The sequence below is a fragment of the Choristoneura fumiferana genome, chromosome 29 (genome assembly GCF_025370935.1).
Source record: "Choristoneura fumiferana chromosome 29, NRCan_CFum_1, whole genome shotgun sequence".
Classification (NCBI taxonomy): domain Eukaryota; kingdom Metazoa; phylum Arthropoda; class Insecta; order Lepidoptera; family Tortricidae; genus Choristoneura; species Choristoneura fumiferana.
The window spans coordinates 991283-1006474 of NC_133500.1; the positions used below are offsets into that span (position 1 = coordinate 991283).

At 39.2% G+C, this 15192-nt stretch overlaps 2 protein-coding genes across 3 annotated transcripts in view; both read right to left on the reverse strand.

The window, feature by feature from the left end:
- The window catches only part of LOC141444281 (U-megalopygitoxin(8)-Mo12-like), a 241785-nt gene that overhangs the window by 108224 nt on the left and 118369 nt on the right, over nt 1-15192 (reverse strand). The gene's annotated exons all lie outside the window — the stretch shown is intronic.
- Nucleotides 7651-8541, reverse strand: LOC141444050 (U-megalopygitoxin(8)-Mc8-like). The gene has a single exon (XM_074109487.1). It carries the CDS (start codon nt 8539-8541, stop codon nt 7651-7653), a length of 891 nt encoding a protein of 296 aa, XP_073965588.1.

A 15192-nucleotide genomic window follows, 5' to 3' on the forward strand; every position in this document is an offset into this window, starting at 1 on the left:
TAAATACGACTTTTCGCCGTTGAACAACTTACTTCAACTTACTGCACATAACATATATTTTGTCTTTTGGCATAATTTATAAAGAACGCAGTCAAAATGTAGTTAAACATGGTTATCATTCGGCTTTAGTCTCAATTCAGTCTCTCAGTCTCAGCGGAACCCGCGTCGCGGCCAGAGCGCGCGTGTTGTGCGCCTAGTCTGCAGATTTTCGTAAAATACGGGCCATTGGCTGTCTCGGCGGGACATAGAAATTTATGCATGAAATACGGGACGTCCGTGAAATACCGGACGGTTGGCAACGCTACTGGTACCTACTCTATGCAAAAATATGTACTACTAGCTTTGCCCGCGACTTCGTCCGCGTGGAATAGTAATTTTGGGAAGTATTTAATTTATTAGGATACCTATTCTGCCAATAATAGTACATAGTAATTCTACGGTTAACCGAAAATAACCTATTTTAATTTAATACATTGCTATAAAAATAAACTATTTTTTTTTTTGTTCTTCCATCCATCCATCCACCCGATGTTCTTTGGTAAACCATAACTATTTTGCGGATAGCCACAATTTAGCAATACGACGTGTATTCTACCCTGCCAACACAAAAGGACTAATTCTTCATAGTGAACTCTTGACACCTTACGTCCTTTATAGTAAGTAAGGAGGGTGGGTTATAATTAAGACGGCATTTTTACTAAGCATAGCTACACACATTTCCGATAAATATACTTATATGCAGTAATTTTTGGAATTCCTTAAGAACTTTCATCCCCATATTTTCAAGTAAATAGGTTGAAATTTGAAAAGCGCCGGAGCAAATGTTTTTTAGGGGTTCCGTACCTAAAAAGGAAAAAATGGAACCCTTATAGGATTACTTTGCTATCCGTCCGTCCGTCTATCAAACCTCTAAGTCAAGGCAATCAAAAGCTACAGTCTTTAAAAAAGGTGTTTCCAAACCTATTGCCTTAACAGAAAAAGTTATAGGGTACTTCCGGCTGTCCTAGAAACTTGGAATTTTTGCATAAAGGTAGCTCTTATTGCACAATAAATAAGAAAATCTGAAAATCATAATTTTTCATGTCTGACTGTCTATGTGAATACGCCATCTTAAATGACCCCACATTGCGTACATTCGCCTATGAGCTTAGAAGGCTCTGCTAACACTGCATCATCCCCTCTGCTAACATCCCCTCGCAGGTAAAATTTTCAAAACGCTTGAACAAATATCTATTTATTTCTTATAAGTAGCCAATGCCAAGTCATAAAGATCCATCGATTTATCTTCGACAATGACGATCTTCCATATAGTTTCATCCCCTATTTCACCCCTCACAGGAAGAATTTTTAAAGACGCGCGAACAAATATGTATTTATCTCTTAGCACGTGCCCAAATGGCAAGTTTCATAAAGAACCGTCCAATTATCTTCGACAATGACGATCTTCCATATAAAGTTTCATCCCCTATTTCACCCCCTCACAGGAAGAATTTTAAAAAACGTGCGAACAAATATCTATTTATCTCTTTTCATGTGCCGAAATGGCAAGTTTAATAAAGATTCATCGATTTATCTTCGATAATGACGACCTTCCACATAAACTTTCATCCCCTATTTCATCCCCTCACAGGTCGAATTTTCTAAAAAGCTCAAACAAATATAGACTTATTTCTTATCAAGTGCCTAAATGCCAAGTTTCATAGTTTTATCTTTGACAGCGACGAACTTCCACCATATAAACTATCATCCCCTATTTCAACCCCTTAAAGCCTCTTTTCGCGATAAAAGGTAGCCTATGTTCTTTCCTAAGGTCTATTCTATCTCTGTACCAAATTTCATCAAAATCGGTTCAGCGGTTTAGGCGTGAAAGCGTAACAGACAGACAGACAGACAGACAGACAGACAGACAGACAGAGTTACTTTCGCATTTATAATATTAGTATGGATTGTTATTATTAGCCTATTTTGTCCACACACTGCTGAGCAAAGGCCTCCCCGATACTTCCTTCCACTGCTCTCTGTCCGCTGCAGACAAGGGTCAGTCCAAGTGGTCCAGTTCATCACGCCATAGCCGTCTAGGTCTGCCGGTCGCCTTTGAGTTGGTGGGCGTCAACTCGGTGGTTACCTTAACCCACAGCTCATCCGACATGCGGCAAACATGGATATGATGATTTTATTATTATTATATATTAACTAAGGTAAAGCAGCTGAAATGGGGCTGGGCAGGCCACGTTAGCTGTATGGAACCCAATAGGTGGGCTAAAATAGCCACAGACTGGATACCACAAAATGGACTTCGGCGGCGTGGCAGACCCAGGCGTCGATGGCGGGACGATCTGGACGCCTTTCTTCGCAGCTGGTCAGAGATCGCCCAAGAAAGGGTAGAGTGGAGGACATGGGGGAGGCCTTTGCCCAGCAGTGGGACACATCTACAGGCTTCTAAATAATAATAATAATAATAATAAAGCAAATAATTTCCCTGTCCGACCAGTGTGTTCCTGACAGTCCCACTAAGACTCGATGCAGGCAGCAGGGCGTTGAAAGTTTTCTTTGTACATTGCGTGTAGTGTTTGGTAACCACTAGGCAGCGAGCGACTCGGCCGCGCAGTGAACAGAGAATACAATGATACGCTCGTATCATGGCTGGACTGTGCCGTGGCCGTGGCTGTAATATGTGGTTTGGTGACGACGTATTGTAAAGGATAAAAATATTTTTATTTAGGTATTTATTATAATAAATGCTTTAGTATTACTAAGTCTTTCGGCGGTGTTGCTTCTCAACTGGGTGAGTAGACAAAATATTTTAATTTCCTTATTGAACCCTTACTACTACTACTACTACTACCCTTATTTGACACCATGTCTGTCTGTGGCATCGTCGTTCTCAAACAGATGAACCAATTCCAATGCGGTTTTTTCACGTAAAAGCGAGTTTTCCTGCGTTGGTTCCTAACTAAATATTTTTGATAAAAAATCCGTTCAGCCGTTTTTGAAATATTGAACTTTGAAAATGTCAAGGAGCTTCCCACTTTTCTAACCTGGTTAGGTTATTTTATTTGATCAATAAATTTCATATTTTAGTAATGCTACAAAAAGCCATAGATAATTACAGAACTACTGTATTTCAACTTCAACGTATTTGCAATAAGTAGGTACCTAAATAATAATGACTTGTAGTCGATGTCAGCTTATTTATAAAAGCTAAAGCTAAACACTCAAAGCGGTGACGTCATCCTTATTATTATAAATCTAATTGAAATACCCGTGTGGTGTCGGGTTAGAGTTATACCTCTCCATTTCTTCCGTGGATGCCGTAAGAGGCGACTGAGGATATAGGTTAAGGTATACCGTAGGCGACAGGCTAGCAACCTGTCACTATTGTACCGTTTCTGTCAAACTTTAAACCTAAAATTGCTAAAAGTGGCTCCGAAGCGGTAACGTTTCGTGTGCTCTGCCTACCCCATTTGGGCATACAGGCATGATGTTTGTGTGTGTAATTGAAATACATTTTAGAGCGAAATGCTTAGTGTAACTTTAATTGTTGCCTATAGCAGAATGCTATTTGACCTGGATAATTGTACTTAGTAAATGCTATCGTTGTGTACCTAAAGAATCACAAAATGTACACTTAGATTTTAAATGACGGTTTCAAATGTATATCTATCGAATATCTTTAAACGAGCAATTATTGTAGCTCCAACGGTTTTCGGGGATGACAAATCGATCTAGCTTGGTCTTATCTCTGGGAAAACGCTTGGTACCGAGTTTTAGCCCGAGCGGAGCTCGGTCACCCAGATATTATCCCACTAATATAATAAATGCGAGAGTTTGTAAGTCTGTTTGTTTATTTGTTTGTTACTTCATCACGTCTAAACTGGTGAACGGATTTAGATGAAATTCGGTATACAGTTAGTTTGAGTCCCACGGAAGGACATAGGACCGCGGGATAGTGAAAACTGAATTCTACGCGTACGGAGTCGCGGGTAACGGCTAGTTATATAATATACCTACTAGCCCGTTGCCCGCGACTCCGCCCGCATATAATTCGTTTATCCCTATCCCGCGGGAACTTTGCAATTTCCGGGATAAAAACTATCCTATGGCCTTCCCAGGGACTCTTAAACTGTCTGTATACTGATTTTTATCTAAATCGATTAAGTAGTTTAGACGCGATGAGGCAACAAAGAAATAAACAGACTTAGGTACATATGAAACTACCGTGAGACTCACTCATGTTAAATATAATGACCCGGATAACTCACGTCTTAAATCGAGTTTAGCTCGACATGTTTCGGGCTAATCCGTAGCCCTTCGTCTTCGGAGCAACGCGACTCAGCGGCTGCAACACGCGCACACTCGATTTAAGACGTGAGATATCCGGGTCATTATATTTAATACTTAGGTACATAGTTTCGCATTTAGTTACTTACTTTTTTTTTATTCTGAGATTTTTCTAAATTACTGAAAATTGCTTTGCCTTTAATCGTACGAAATTTACTTTATCTAAATTCATCCCTAACTACTTAATTAAACGCAATATTTTAGACTATCACGGTCATTACTAACTATGATTTAAATTCGGATTTTGTTCCACGTACAACACACACACACACACACACACACATAACACACTTGTACCTATTACCTAAGCAGCATGATTCATTTATAGGCTTTTTTTTTATTTGACTGGATGGCAAACGAGCAAGTGGGTCTCCTGATGGTAAGAGATCACCACCGCCCATAAACACCTGCAACACCAGGAGGAGTGCAGATGCGTTGCCAACCTACAGACCTAATATGGGATACCTTAAGTGCCAGTAATTTCACCGGCTGTCTTACTCTCCACGCCGAAACAAACAGTGCAAGCACTGCTGCTTTACGACAGGATTAGCGAGCAAGATGGTGGTAGCAATCCGGGCGGACCTTGCACAAGGTCCTACTACCTGCGAAGGCTTCCACAAAGTAACACTAATGAATCATTCTTTCGCAGTTACCAACATGATTCCCGTCCTTCTTCTGCTACCAGCGTTGGTGTACGGCAAAATAGCAGTGTACGTGGACTTAAGAGCAGAACCACCGCTAATCGACGTCTCTGGACATTCATCGATACTTATCCCTGAAAAAGAACGACTGATATTTAAACTAGACGATGAAAATTTAAAGAAATCCGTCGCTAACTACTCAGGAAAGATTCCGACTAATGTACTCGTTAGAAACGATTGGGGTAATCTGTATAAAACCTACGATGACTGGCAAGAAGTCGTGAGATCAGTCAAACCAACGTTGCTTACAAAAACAGATATACAAGCTTCTCAACAATGTAAGTCTGTACCGTTACTAGTGAATACTACGGACATGAGTGTAACAAGCATCTGGAGCGACTCTACAATTCCAACCAATGAAACAATAGAATACAAAATTGTTTACGAGCCAAACACCTTGAAATTTAACTCGTCATGGGGCCTTCCCATAAATAAACATCAAAACTACACTTTCCCTGAACGTAAGGCTAATGTTACAAAGTGCATTGTCAACGTGAATTTGGAGTACGAAGCTACACTTTGGGGGGACGTTGCCGTTAACTACATGAGTAAAATGAACGGATCCCATTTTTGGAAGTTTGATGTCAATAACGTGCTGGGTGAATCACCTACATCCGTTTTTTACAATGAAAGTTTAACCATTGTACATTATCTCAAATAAATTCTCCTGGCGGTAATGCAGGCATTTGTGATTTTCCTGAGCTATAGTGTCCTGTCCCAGAGCTATGAGATGGTAGATATATTTGTACATTAATTAGCAGCCCAGGAAAAAATATAGTGTATACTTAATATATAAATATATATATAATAATAAATAAATATGTAAACTTTCAATTGTTCATCTCTTTTTACCCAAACCTACACCTGCACGGAGACGACGCGCGTCACTAGAAAGTAGTTTTTTTTTCTCAATTAGCTTCAGCAAGCTTTAGTAAGTTACAATACAATAGTAGATTATTGTCGTGGCCTGGAAGTAGCCAATTGCTGGCTGAGTATAAGTATTAAACGGACGAGCTTGCGAGTCCGTTTAACTAATACGAAGCCAGCAATTACTATTCCAGCCGAGACTAATATAAAGCTTTTCTCAAAAATGATGAATAATTCTGAAATAGACTAAACTTTTTCTCAAAATATATCATAACATTTAATTTTATTCCAATTATTTTTCTTATGCTTTCCCGCCTTTTTTCATTAAAAATAAACTGCAGCTGTATTTTTCCACCGAAAACACCACAAGCTGTTTCAGACCCAATAAAAAAAGTCCGAAGTTCCAACAAAATATCTGATACCGCCCATTAGATTTGGCTGTATACGACTTGTGCCAACATTTCCATGGCCTTTTTAACTTAAAAAAAAACTTGTGACTGATTGCAGGCGCGCTAATTTATTATTGTCGAGCTAGCGCGCCTGCAATCTTTTTAATTTTTTAATTTTTCGCTGACCATAAACTATGCACTTCACTTTCTGCAGATATGTAAAGAATAATGTCAACTTTTACGGAAATTTTTGAGAAATAACTCTTTATTGCACAACACATAGTAAGCAGTACAGAAAACACAGGTATGCCACGCGCCATATAAATTTGTTTTGACGCATTTTTGAGATAAATTTTTATGCGACGTCTTTACGTTACCTACTCCCGGATTGTGTTCGAATCGCTTAACGGTAAGTAGGTAAGTATAGTGCCTATTCAATTATTGGAATTTTTGTGGTACTAGTCGGGGCAATGAACTTTCTAATGAATATACAATTCCCCCAAGTCTTTTCCCTGCGGAACAGTGCCCATAAGGCTGGCTGCATTACCAGGTTACCATGCTGGGTCGTGATCCCACCCAACACGTTGGGCGAGAAATACACCAGCCCTATGGTCATTGGTAATTTAGATTTTTTTTTATTTGACCAAAAAGTTTGTGTGCGTCCGAACTCCATGGCCCCAAAGTTTCAATAAGTTTTGAATAAAATTAAGTTCTCAAATTAAACCAGTAGTTTTATTAAACACATTTACTAACTGGTCCGAATTACACCAAGTAGTTTGAGAAATTTCAATTTTACAGCTCAGCCCACCAAAGAAAAAGCGCAAGTAGGTATATTAACTTACCAATCTGCTGCATTTTTTATCAAAGCTTCGAGTTGGCTACGAGTATTTTAACATGTGTCTTTTTCTAACTAATAAATCCTAAAACTATTACAGACTCGGATAAAAACGTCGTTGGCTTATACCTTCTTATTCAATTGGGGGTTTTTATTTCCTATTTTTATATCCTGTTTGCTCTGGTTTTTGTTTAGTTCAAATCTAGCAGGTTAATTTTGATTCAATTCAGTGGTCGGATTGAGTGAAAATTTGGTAGAGTACCTACAAATTAATGTAATTACTAGTAATTACTGTTGGATGACACTGCAAGTTGGATGGTAATCTAAGTAAACAAACAGTAAGGTATACTTAGTTGGCAAAAAGGTTGTAATAAAAATGTTTTTTTAACAAAAACTTCTAGTTTTTTTATCTACACAACGCTTGTAAGCGCTCCTTGGAAAGTTTACCGCTCCAGCTGAGCTATGACTGACCGTCAATATTCAGTGTTGTAAACAATGTAAACGACTGTTACAGACATTAATAATAACTCTGTTTAACGCAGCTGCCGAAATCGTGATTAGTTACTTGTTCGTCCGCGTAAAACCCGACTTTGATAATTTCCGTCGACATCAGCCGAGTCGGCAAGCCTGCGGCGTTCAGGACAGCGTTCACATCCGGAGCCCAGAAGTAATGACCGTTGTGCTTGTTCGAATAATTCACCGTCACCCTACCGCTCAACGTGGCTTCATACTGAACTTCAATCTCTAAAGTCCCCAAAGAAGCGCTCAGGACACTTTGAACCTGCTGCCCGGGTTCCAAGTCCACTTTCACGCCAATCCCGGAGCCAACCATCATTGTTTCCGACTTTGTAGTACCTGAACCCCAAGAACCAGTGAAACCAAAGCTTGTGGAACCACCAGCGCTTAAGACTTCGCTCAATCCCACGCTGTATTCAATCTTCTGGTTCACTGAGAAACTGTGGGAGTTCGTCCAGGTGGTGGATGCGGTAGTCTCTCGCTCCTGCTTGATGCTACCGGAGTAACTGGCTTTGTTTTTCTTGCTGTGATTGCAGAAGGTTTTCTTAGTTATGACCTCTTGCTTCTTGGTTAACCGGAGGACCTTCGCGCTGACTGGTCTTAAGGTACGTTGGACCTGCGCCCAGCTGTACCTTGTGTATAAATCGTCCCACTTAGTGGGGCTTTTGACGAACACGTCATCTGGCCGATCACCCCACCATTTCTCCATGGCGTCTTTTAGCTGGTAGTCGTTTATTTTGAAAGTCTCCCGCTCTTCGTCGCTGATAATGTCGATGGTGGAACCGATGGCTTCTACGAAGGAGTCTTCTTGTGTTCTTCCGGTTTCAATGTTGACTTTAATCTTGGCGCTGACTAAGGCTGGTAATAGAAATATCAGAATTTTGACAGCCATTTTTGACAAGATTGGACTGAAGATATACTCGTTAAAAATGAGTGTATGTTGATTTGTTTACTGGTAAGTCCTAATATTTTAACTTTGACTGAAGACTGTAGTTTCAGCAAAACGAATGATTTTTGAACATGCCGTCCTCAAAATATATACTAGTCCAGTGACAAATAGCGGTCCTATTGTGTGTTTTAATCAGTAATGACGTTGTACTTAGAGGAGGTAAATTATCATGGATTTTACGCATATAGGTAACTATGCGTAACCCAAATGAAATAAGCTTTAACTTTAAGCCTATTTCAGTTGGGTTAAGCCTTAAAGTGTCACGATTTAATTTTGTCTAGGCAGATATTATTAACAGTATGACGCTTTTGTGGTTATTAATCTTTGCTTATGTAGGCATAAGAATATACTGTTCAAGTGGTAATAATAAAATAGTCACATTAGGTTTCACAGAGTTGGTGGAAAAATGCTGTAATGGCCTAGTAGTATTGACCAGTCAATTAAAGGATCGTGGGTTCAAACCCCAGCTCGCACCTCTGACTTTCTCGAAATTCGAAATTTACCAAGAGCATTAAGGTGAAGGAAAACATAGTGAGGAAACCTGAACAACCTGCGAAGCAATTCAATGGTGTGTGTGAAGTTCTCATTCTGAGAGGAGGCCTGTACCTACCCCGCATTGGGGTGGGATATATATATAGTGGATGATATGATGAAGATGATAACTGCTGGGTCTCCGAGGCTCGCAAGTTTTTCAGGGAGTTGGCGTCCTGCTGAGCTGCGACCCTCGCTCTGGCTTGTACTTGGTGCAACTGGGGGGCTAATACGAAATTCAAAGTTCGTATCGTACCGTATTTTACAAGCTTTTATTTAGTTCTCACTTTTCGATTTTGATTCGTTGTATTGACTTGAACTTTGGTATACTTATGTAGATTTCGTGACAATGACAATACAATAATCTGGTAGTCACATCCCGGTAGTCCGACCAGGATCGTCTCCGCAGGACGGAACTCGTCAACGGTTAATGGCATCGACTTGAAATTTGGTACATCATCATCATCATCATCCCAGCCTATATACGTCCCACTGCTGGGCACAGGCCTCCTCTCAGAATAAGAGGGCTTGGGCCATAGTTCCCACGCGGGCCCAGTGCGGATTGGGAACTTCGCACGCACCATTGAATCGCTTCGCAGGTTTGTGCAGGTTTCCTCACGATGTTTTCCTTCACCGCAAAACTCGTGGTAAATTTCAAATGTAATTCCGCACATGAATTTCGAAAAACTCAGAGGTGCGAGCCGGGGTTCGAACCCACAAGCAAGCAATGCAAGTATACCGTCAACAAAAAGTACAATCGGCAGAAAAAGCTTGTATTAAAAATTAAATTGTTTGCAAAAATATTTAGATATCACATGGAGAAAAATCGACAAAAAAGTTAATTTTTAGTGTCACCATTTTAATTAGAAGGATTGTCGTCATCTCGGCCTATGTACGTCTCATTCTCATTGCAGGGTAGAGGCCTCCTCTCAGAATGAGAGAGCTTGGATCGTAGTTCCCACGCGAGCCCAGTGCGGATGGAAACTTCATCCACACCATTGAAATCTCTTTGAAGGTGGGTTTCCTTACGATGTTTTCTGTTGCCGTAAAGCTCATAGTAAATTTGGAACTGCACCATGAATTCATCATCTCATCATCATAACAGCCGTAAAACGTCCACTGTTGGGCAAATGCCCCCCACATAGGCCTCCAGTGGCTTCTATTAGAAGCGGCCGGCATGGGCTGCATGCACCCGCCGCTTTAGCCAGGTCCCCCGTCCACCTGGTTGGTGAACATACTATCTGCGGTCTCCATTCCTGAACGGCTACATGTTCTTGTGCACATGACCTCAACTTTGGTGGCACTAACTACCTATGATATAAACCAAGAGATCATATTTTGACGTCTCTGTTGGGTCTTGTTGGGTACAGCAATGAGGGCTATCGCGATTGAATTCGCCGCTAGAGGCGCTAGTGTAGCGTGAGGTCTCCGAAATGTCAAATCTCATAGTTTTTGGGTGAGCTACGCGGGTTTATTTATAATTAGAATAATTTTGTGAATATTTTGCATTATCTGAAATTAATTATGGCAATTATGCGTTACGGGGCTATGAATGTCTGGTTTTGAGACAGTTTTGTCTTTCGGAAACTTTTGTCCTCCCTTTTTTCCGAACAAAACGGGGACTATGCAACACTGTGGCATGCTCGATATTTTATGGTACGGTTTTAAGGTGTATTAAATATGATTTTAATCTAAACTTTGTTTTCACGCCCGTAATAACAGACTTTGAAAGCCATACTTAAAAACCTCACGCAACAGTGCGCCATCTAGTGAGACAAAAAACGATAGCCCTCATTGCGATTACAATTACAGTATAAATACCTACTATTTTATTTTATGAATTCATTATTGTATAGTAATTAGTTGTTAATTGATTATTAGTTATTAATATTTTTTATTCGACTGCTATACTTTGTTCTGTACATTTGACAATCCTTTTGTGAATTTCTTATAATTACCCGATATGTGTACGTACAGTCGAGTTCATGAACTTGTGAGCAAACATTTGATCAAAAATATCTGAACACGCTTCTTCTAAGCCGTTAACAATGGAGTCGTGTTCAGATATTTTTGATCAAATTTTTACTCACAGGTTTATGAGCACATCTGTACCTATATGCGTATACTGTAACAAAATATTTGTGCTAGTTAAAAGTTAAACCAATATTCCACGTAGTTTCCTGCTTCGGTATTTCCAGAATATAGTTATGACTATTACAACCGATATGATTAACACCGTCATTTAATGTTGTGTCCGGTAACGCAATCCCAGTTGACTGTACACTTTCCTAGCACGCAGACGTCTTAGAATAAGTTGTGTGTTTACTTAAAGGAGTAGAACATTAGGTAAGTACATCGCCGGCTTCCGTGTAGCTCGTAAAGGGGTGGACCGATTTGAATACGGTTTTTAGGGTTCCGGAGCCAAAATGGCAAAAACGGAACCCTTATAGTTTCGCCATGTCTGGATGTCTGTCTGTATGTCTGTCCGTCTGTCCGTCATTTTTTATAATTTTTTGTAAAAGGTGTTGCAATAAATAAATACTGAATACTGAATACTGATATATATGTAAACTAAGAAATGGCTACGGAAGTACGGAACCCCATCTTGGGCGTGTCCGACACGCTCTAGGCCGGTTTTTAGGGTTCCGTAGCCAAAATGGCAAAAACGGAACCTTTATAGTTGGCGACATGTCTGTCTGTCTGTCCGTCCGCGGCTTTGCTCAGGGACTACCAATGCTAGAAAACTGTAATTTTGCACGAATATATATATGTAAACTATGCCGAAAAAATGGTACAATAAAACATTAAAAAAAAAATTTTTTTTAGAGTACCTCCCATAGACGTAAAGTGAGGGTGATTTTTTTTTCTCATCCAACTATGTAGTGTGGGGTATCGTTGGATAGGTCTTTTAACATTGGGGGTTTGAGAGAGAGAGAGAGAGAGAGAGAGAGAAACATTTATTTACACATATTCGATACACATAAAAATACATTAGATGGAGAAAAAAAAATAACATGGAATAGTATAAAGTGGACCCCACTCAGCATAATGTTTTGCTAAGACAATTGTTAGATTAGTGATCGGTTTGCAAAATATTCAGCTTTAAAGTACAAATTTTCATTAAAATCGAGCGTCCCCGCCCCTCTAAAATCTAAACACGTGGGTGGAAAAATTTGAAAAAATTCAGGATGGTAGTAAGTATATCAAACCTACAAGGAAAACTATAACGGTTAAGTTTTCTTGAGAATTATTAGTAGTTTAAGAGTAAATAGCAGCCTAAGGTATAAAATATACCTGAACTTGGAATATTCCGTACAAAATACGAAATCCTTAGAAAACTATTACTTAACTATTACTTCGTATGGCTACGGAACCCTATTTTGGTCGGTTTTTTGTACAAGCTTTTATTTAGTTTCCCTGTCCCGTTGTCTGTCTGTCTGTATCAAATCATGCAAGTTTAATGCGACCAACTTCCAGTAGTTGGATTGACTTGAAATTTGGTAATAAAGCTTGATTTTTATTTTTCCATGCAAAAATTTACAGTGTTAAGTATATTTTGAAATGTTACGAAATAGCCCGAAACATGTCGAGCTAGGCTCGGTTTAAGACGTGAGTTATCCGTTATAATATCATTTAATATGTGTCAAGAAAAAATCTGAGATTACGTTTCCGATGTCCCCAAAATAAATAAATATTACAAAAATAAAAAGAAGTGGTCATACAAAAATACAGTTTGTTCGCATAAGTTACATAAAAAAACAATAAATGTTTATGAACTCCGTTAAACATTGGATAAAAATGAACATGTATAAATAAACCAAGAGCAAATAAGTAAATATATTATTGAAACCAATTGATTTATTGTGTCAAGTATGTATAATTTTATTAACAATTCATTTGACATAATTAAAGTTATTAACACTAAACAAATTAGTACTGTTCGATAATTTATAAATTATTTTTGGGTGGACCCCCTTTGGGTAAAAGCCTCTCTCTCTCTCCAAGGTATGCCACTCGTTTCTGTCCTTGGCTGTGTTGAGCCAATCTCGGCCTGCTATTGCCGCTGTTTCGTCTGCTCTCGCTCTTTTCCCTGGCGGTCCGGACCATTCTACCGCTCTCCGAGTCCATCGGTTATCCATGACTTGAAATTTGGAATGCTTATGTAAATTGCGTTACAATACAATACAATAATCTGGTAGTGACATCCTGGTAGTCCAGCCAGGATTGTCTCCTCAGGACGGAACTCTTCAACGGTTAATGGCATCAACTTGAAATTTGGTGTACAAATGCAGTTTGAGTGACAAAAGTACAGTCAACAAGAAGTACAGTCAGCAAAAAAAGCTTGTATAAAAATGTTTTTTTTTACCAAAAACTTATTTAGATTTAATTGAGTGTCAGTTTTAATTAGGTGTACTACCTACCTATAGTTTATGTTTACGTTTTATATGCATTCTTATTATTATTTTGCTGTTAGTTCAAGCGTAATTAACTTAATTTCAAGCTTTTAGAACTAAAAACTCCAATAAAAACTAAAATTTCCAATTTACATGTCCCAGAGAAATGGCCAACGCAGAATTTTGAACCCATCTCTATAATATGAGCAAATTACTCAGGATGTTAAGGTGGCAAATCCATTTTATCATTTGCCTAGTAAAATTAGTCATTTGATGAAATCCCTGAATGTATTTAGTGAAATGGCGAAATCGAGCCAATAAAGACAACTTCGTTTTGGCATTTTACCGCACAGTGAACATTTCACGTCAGTGAGTTCACGAAACAAACTCGCAAAGTCGTCTCTTTTTATCATTTCACTAGCTAGACACGTTCAGTGATTGACAAAGTCTCTACTGTAAAACTGTACCATGGTAGGTGACTTGATCAAACCTCTGAACAAGTTCAATGAAATTAAGTTTAGAGAGAGAAAACCCCCGCGCGCAGTACCATTAACCTCTTCATCTATCAAGGCGGACGGAGCAGCAGCTCAGGCTGGGACAGCAAAACGCCGCAAATACAGGACTCTCTCGATTGATTTGTGGCTTTTGCTGTTGAAACTTTAGGTCCATAGAGTTCGGATGCACACAAACATTTAGGACAAATATTATAAATAAATAATAAAATATAAAAACAAACGAAATTACCAATGACCATAGGGCTGGTGCATTTCTCACCCAACTTATTGGGATCACGCACGATACAGCGCGGCAATGCAGCCAGCTTTATGGGCACTCTTCCGCAGGTACAAGACTCGGTTGAATTGTACCTACTTCTCAATATATTATGATATAATTAAATTCAGTAACACGATATAATAAAACCCGCTTATACTTATATTATTTTATTTATTTACTAAATAAACGCTTTTTTTCAGCTGATAACCATGAAGTTGCTTCTATGCCTACTGCCGGTATTCGTTCAAGCCCGAATAATCATCGACATTCATGCATCTGAAACAATGCGCGAATCCGACATCGCCGTCAAAGGATCATTACAAAAGGTCATCACCCCAACTGACATCACATCATTCCAACTAACCGAATCAGTCCTAAAGAACGGCGTGTATAAACTGACTGATACACAAAAGCGGGTACCTACAAACGTTTACATAAAATCACCGACACCGTGGCATGATCTCTATAAAACCTACGGCTGGAAGCAAGTTAATACCGTTATTAAACCAGTAAAAACAAACATAGTATATATAGAAAAAGAAACAGACGTCGTTTTGAACCGAAAAATAGTGCACGGTGGATCAGAGCCGAGCGAACACAAGGTAACCCTGCCAACCAAAGTTGAAAACAATGTTACTAGCTATTGGAATAAAGATACCAAACCCTTTAAAGCAGACATAGAGTACAACATCAATTTCGATGGGATAGGAAATTTGACAAAGTTCAACTTGAATTCAACCTGGAACACGAATCTATTTAAAAGGGATGTTGGTGTCGTCAGTCCGTCCGTTGTACAATTTAGTTTGGAACCGAATCAAAACTCTAGCGTCACGCTAACGGCTACTAAAGTAACTGTTAATGTGCAGGTGGAACACATGGCTATTTTAGACGGTAT

Excerpts from the sequence above, each read along its gene's own strand:
- LOC141444050 (XM_074109487.1), bottom strand. The coding sequence starts at position 8,541 with ATGGCTGTCAAAATTCTGATATTTCTATTACCAGCCTTAGTCAGCGCC.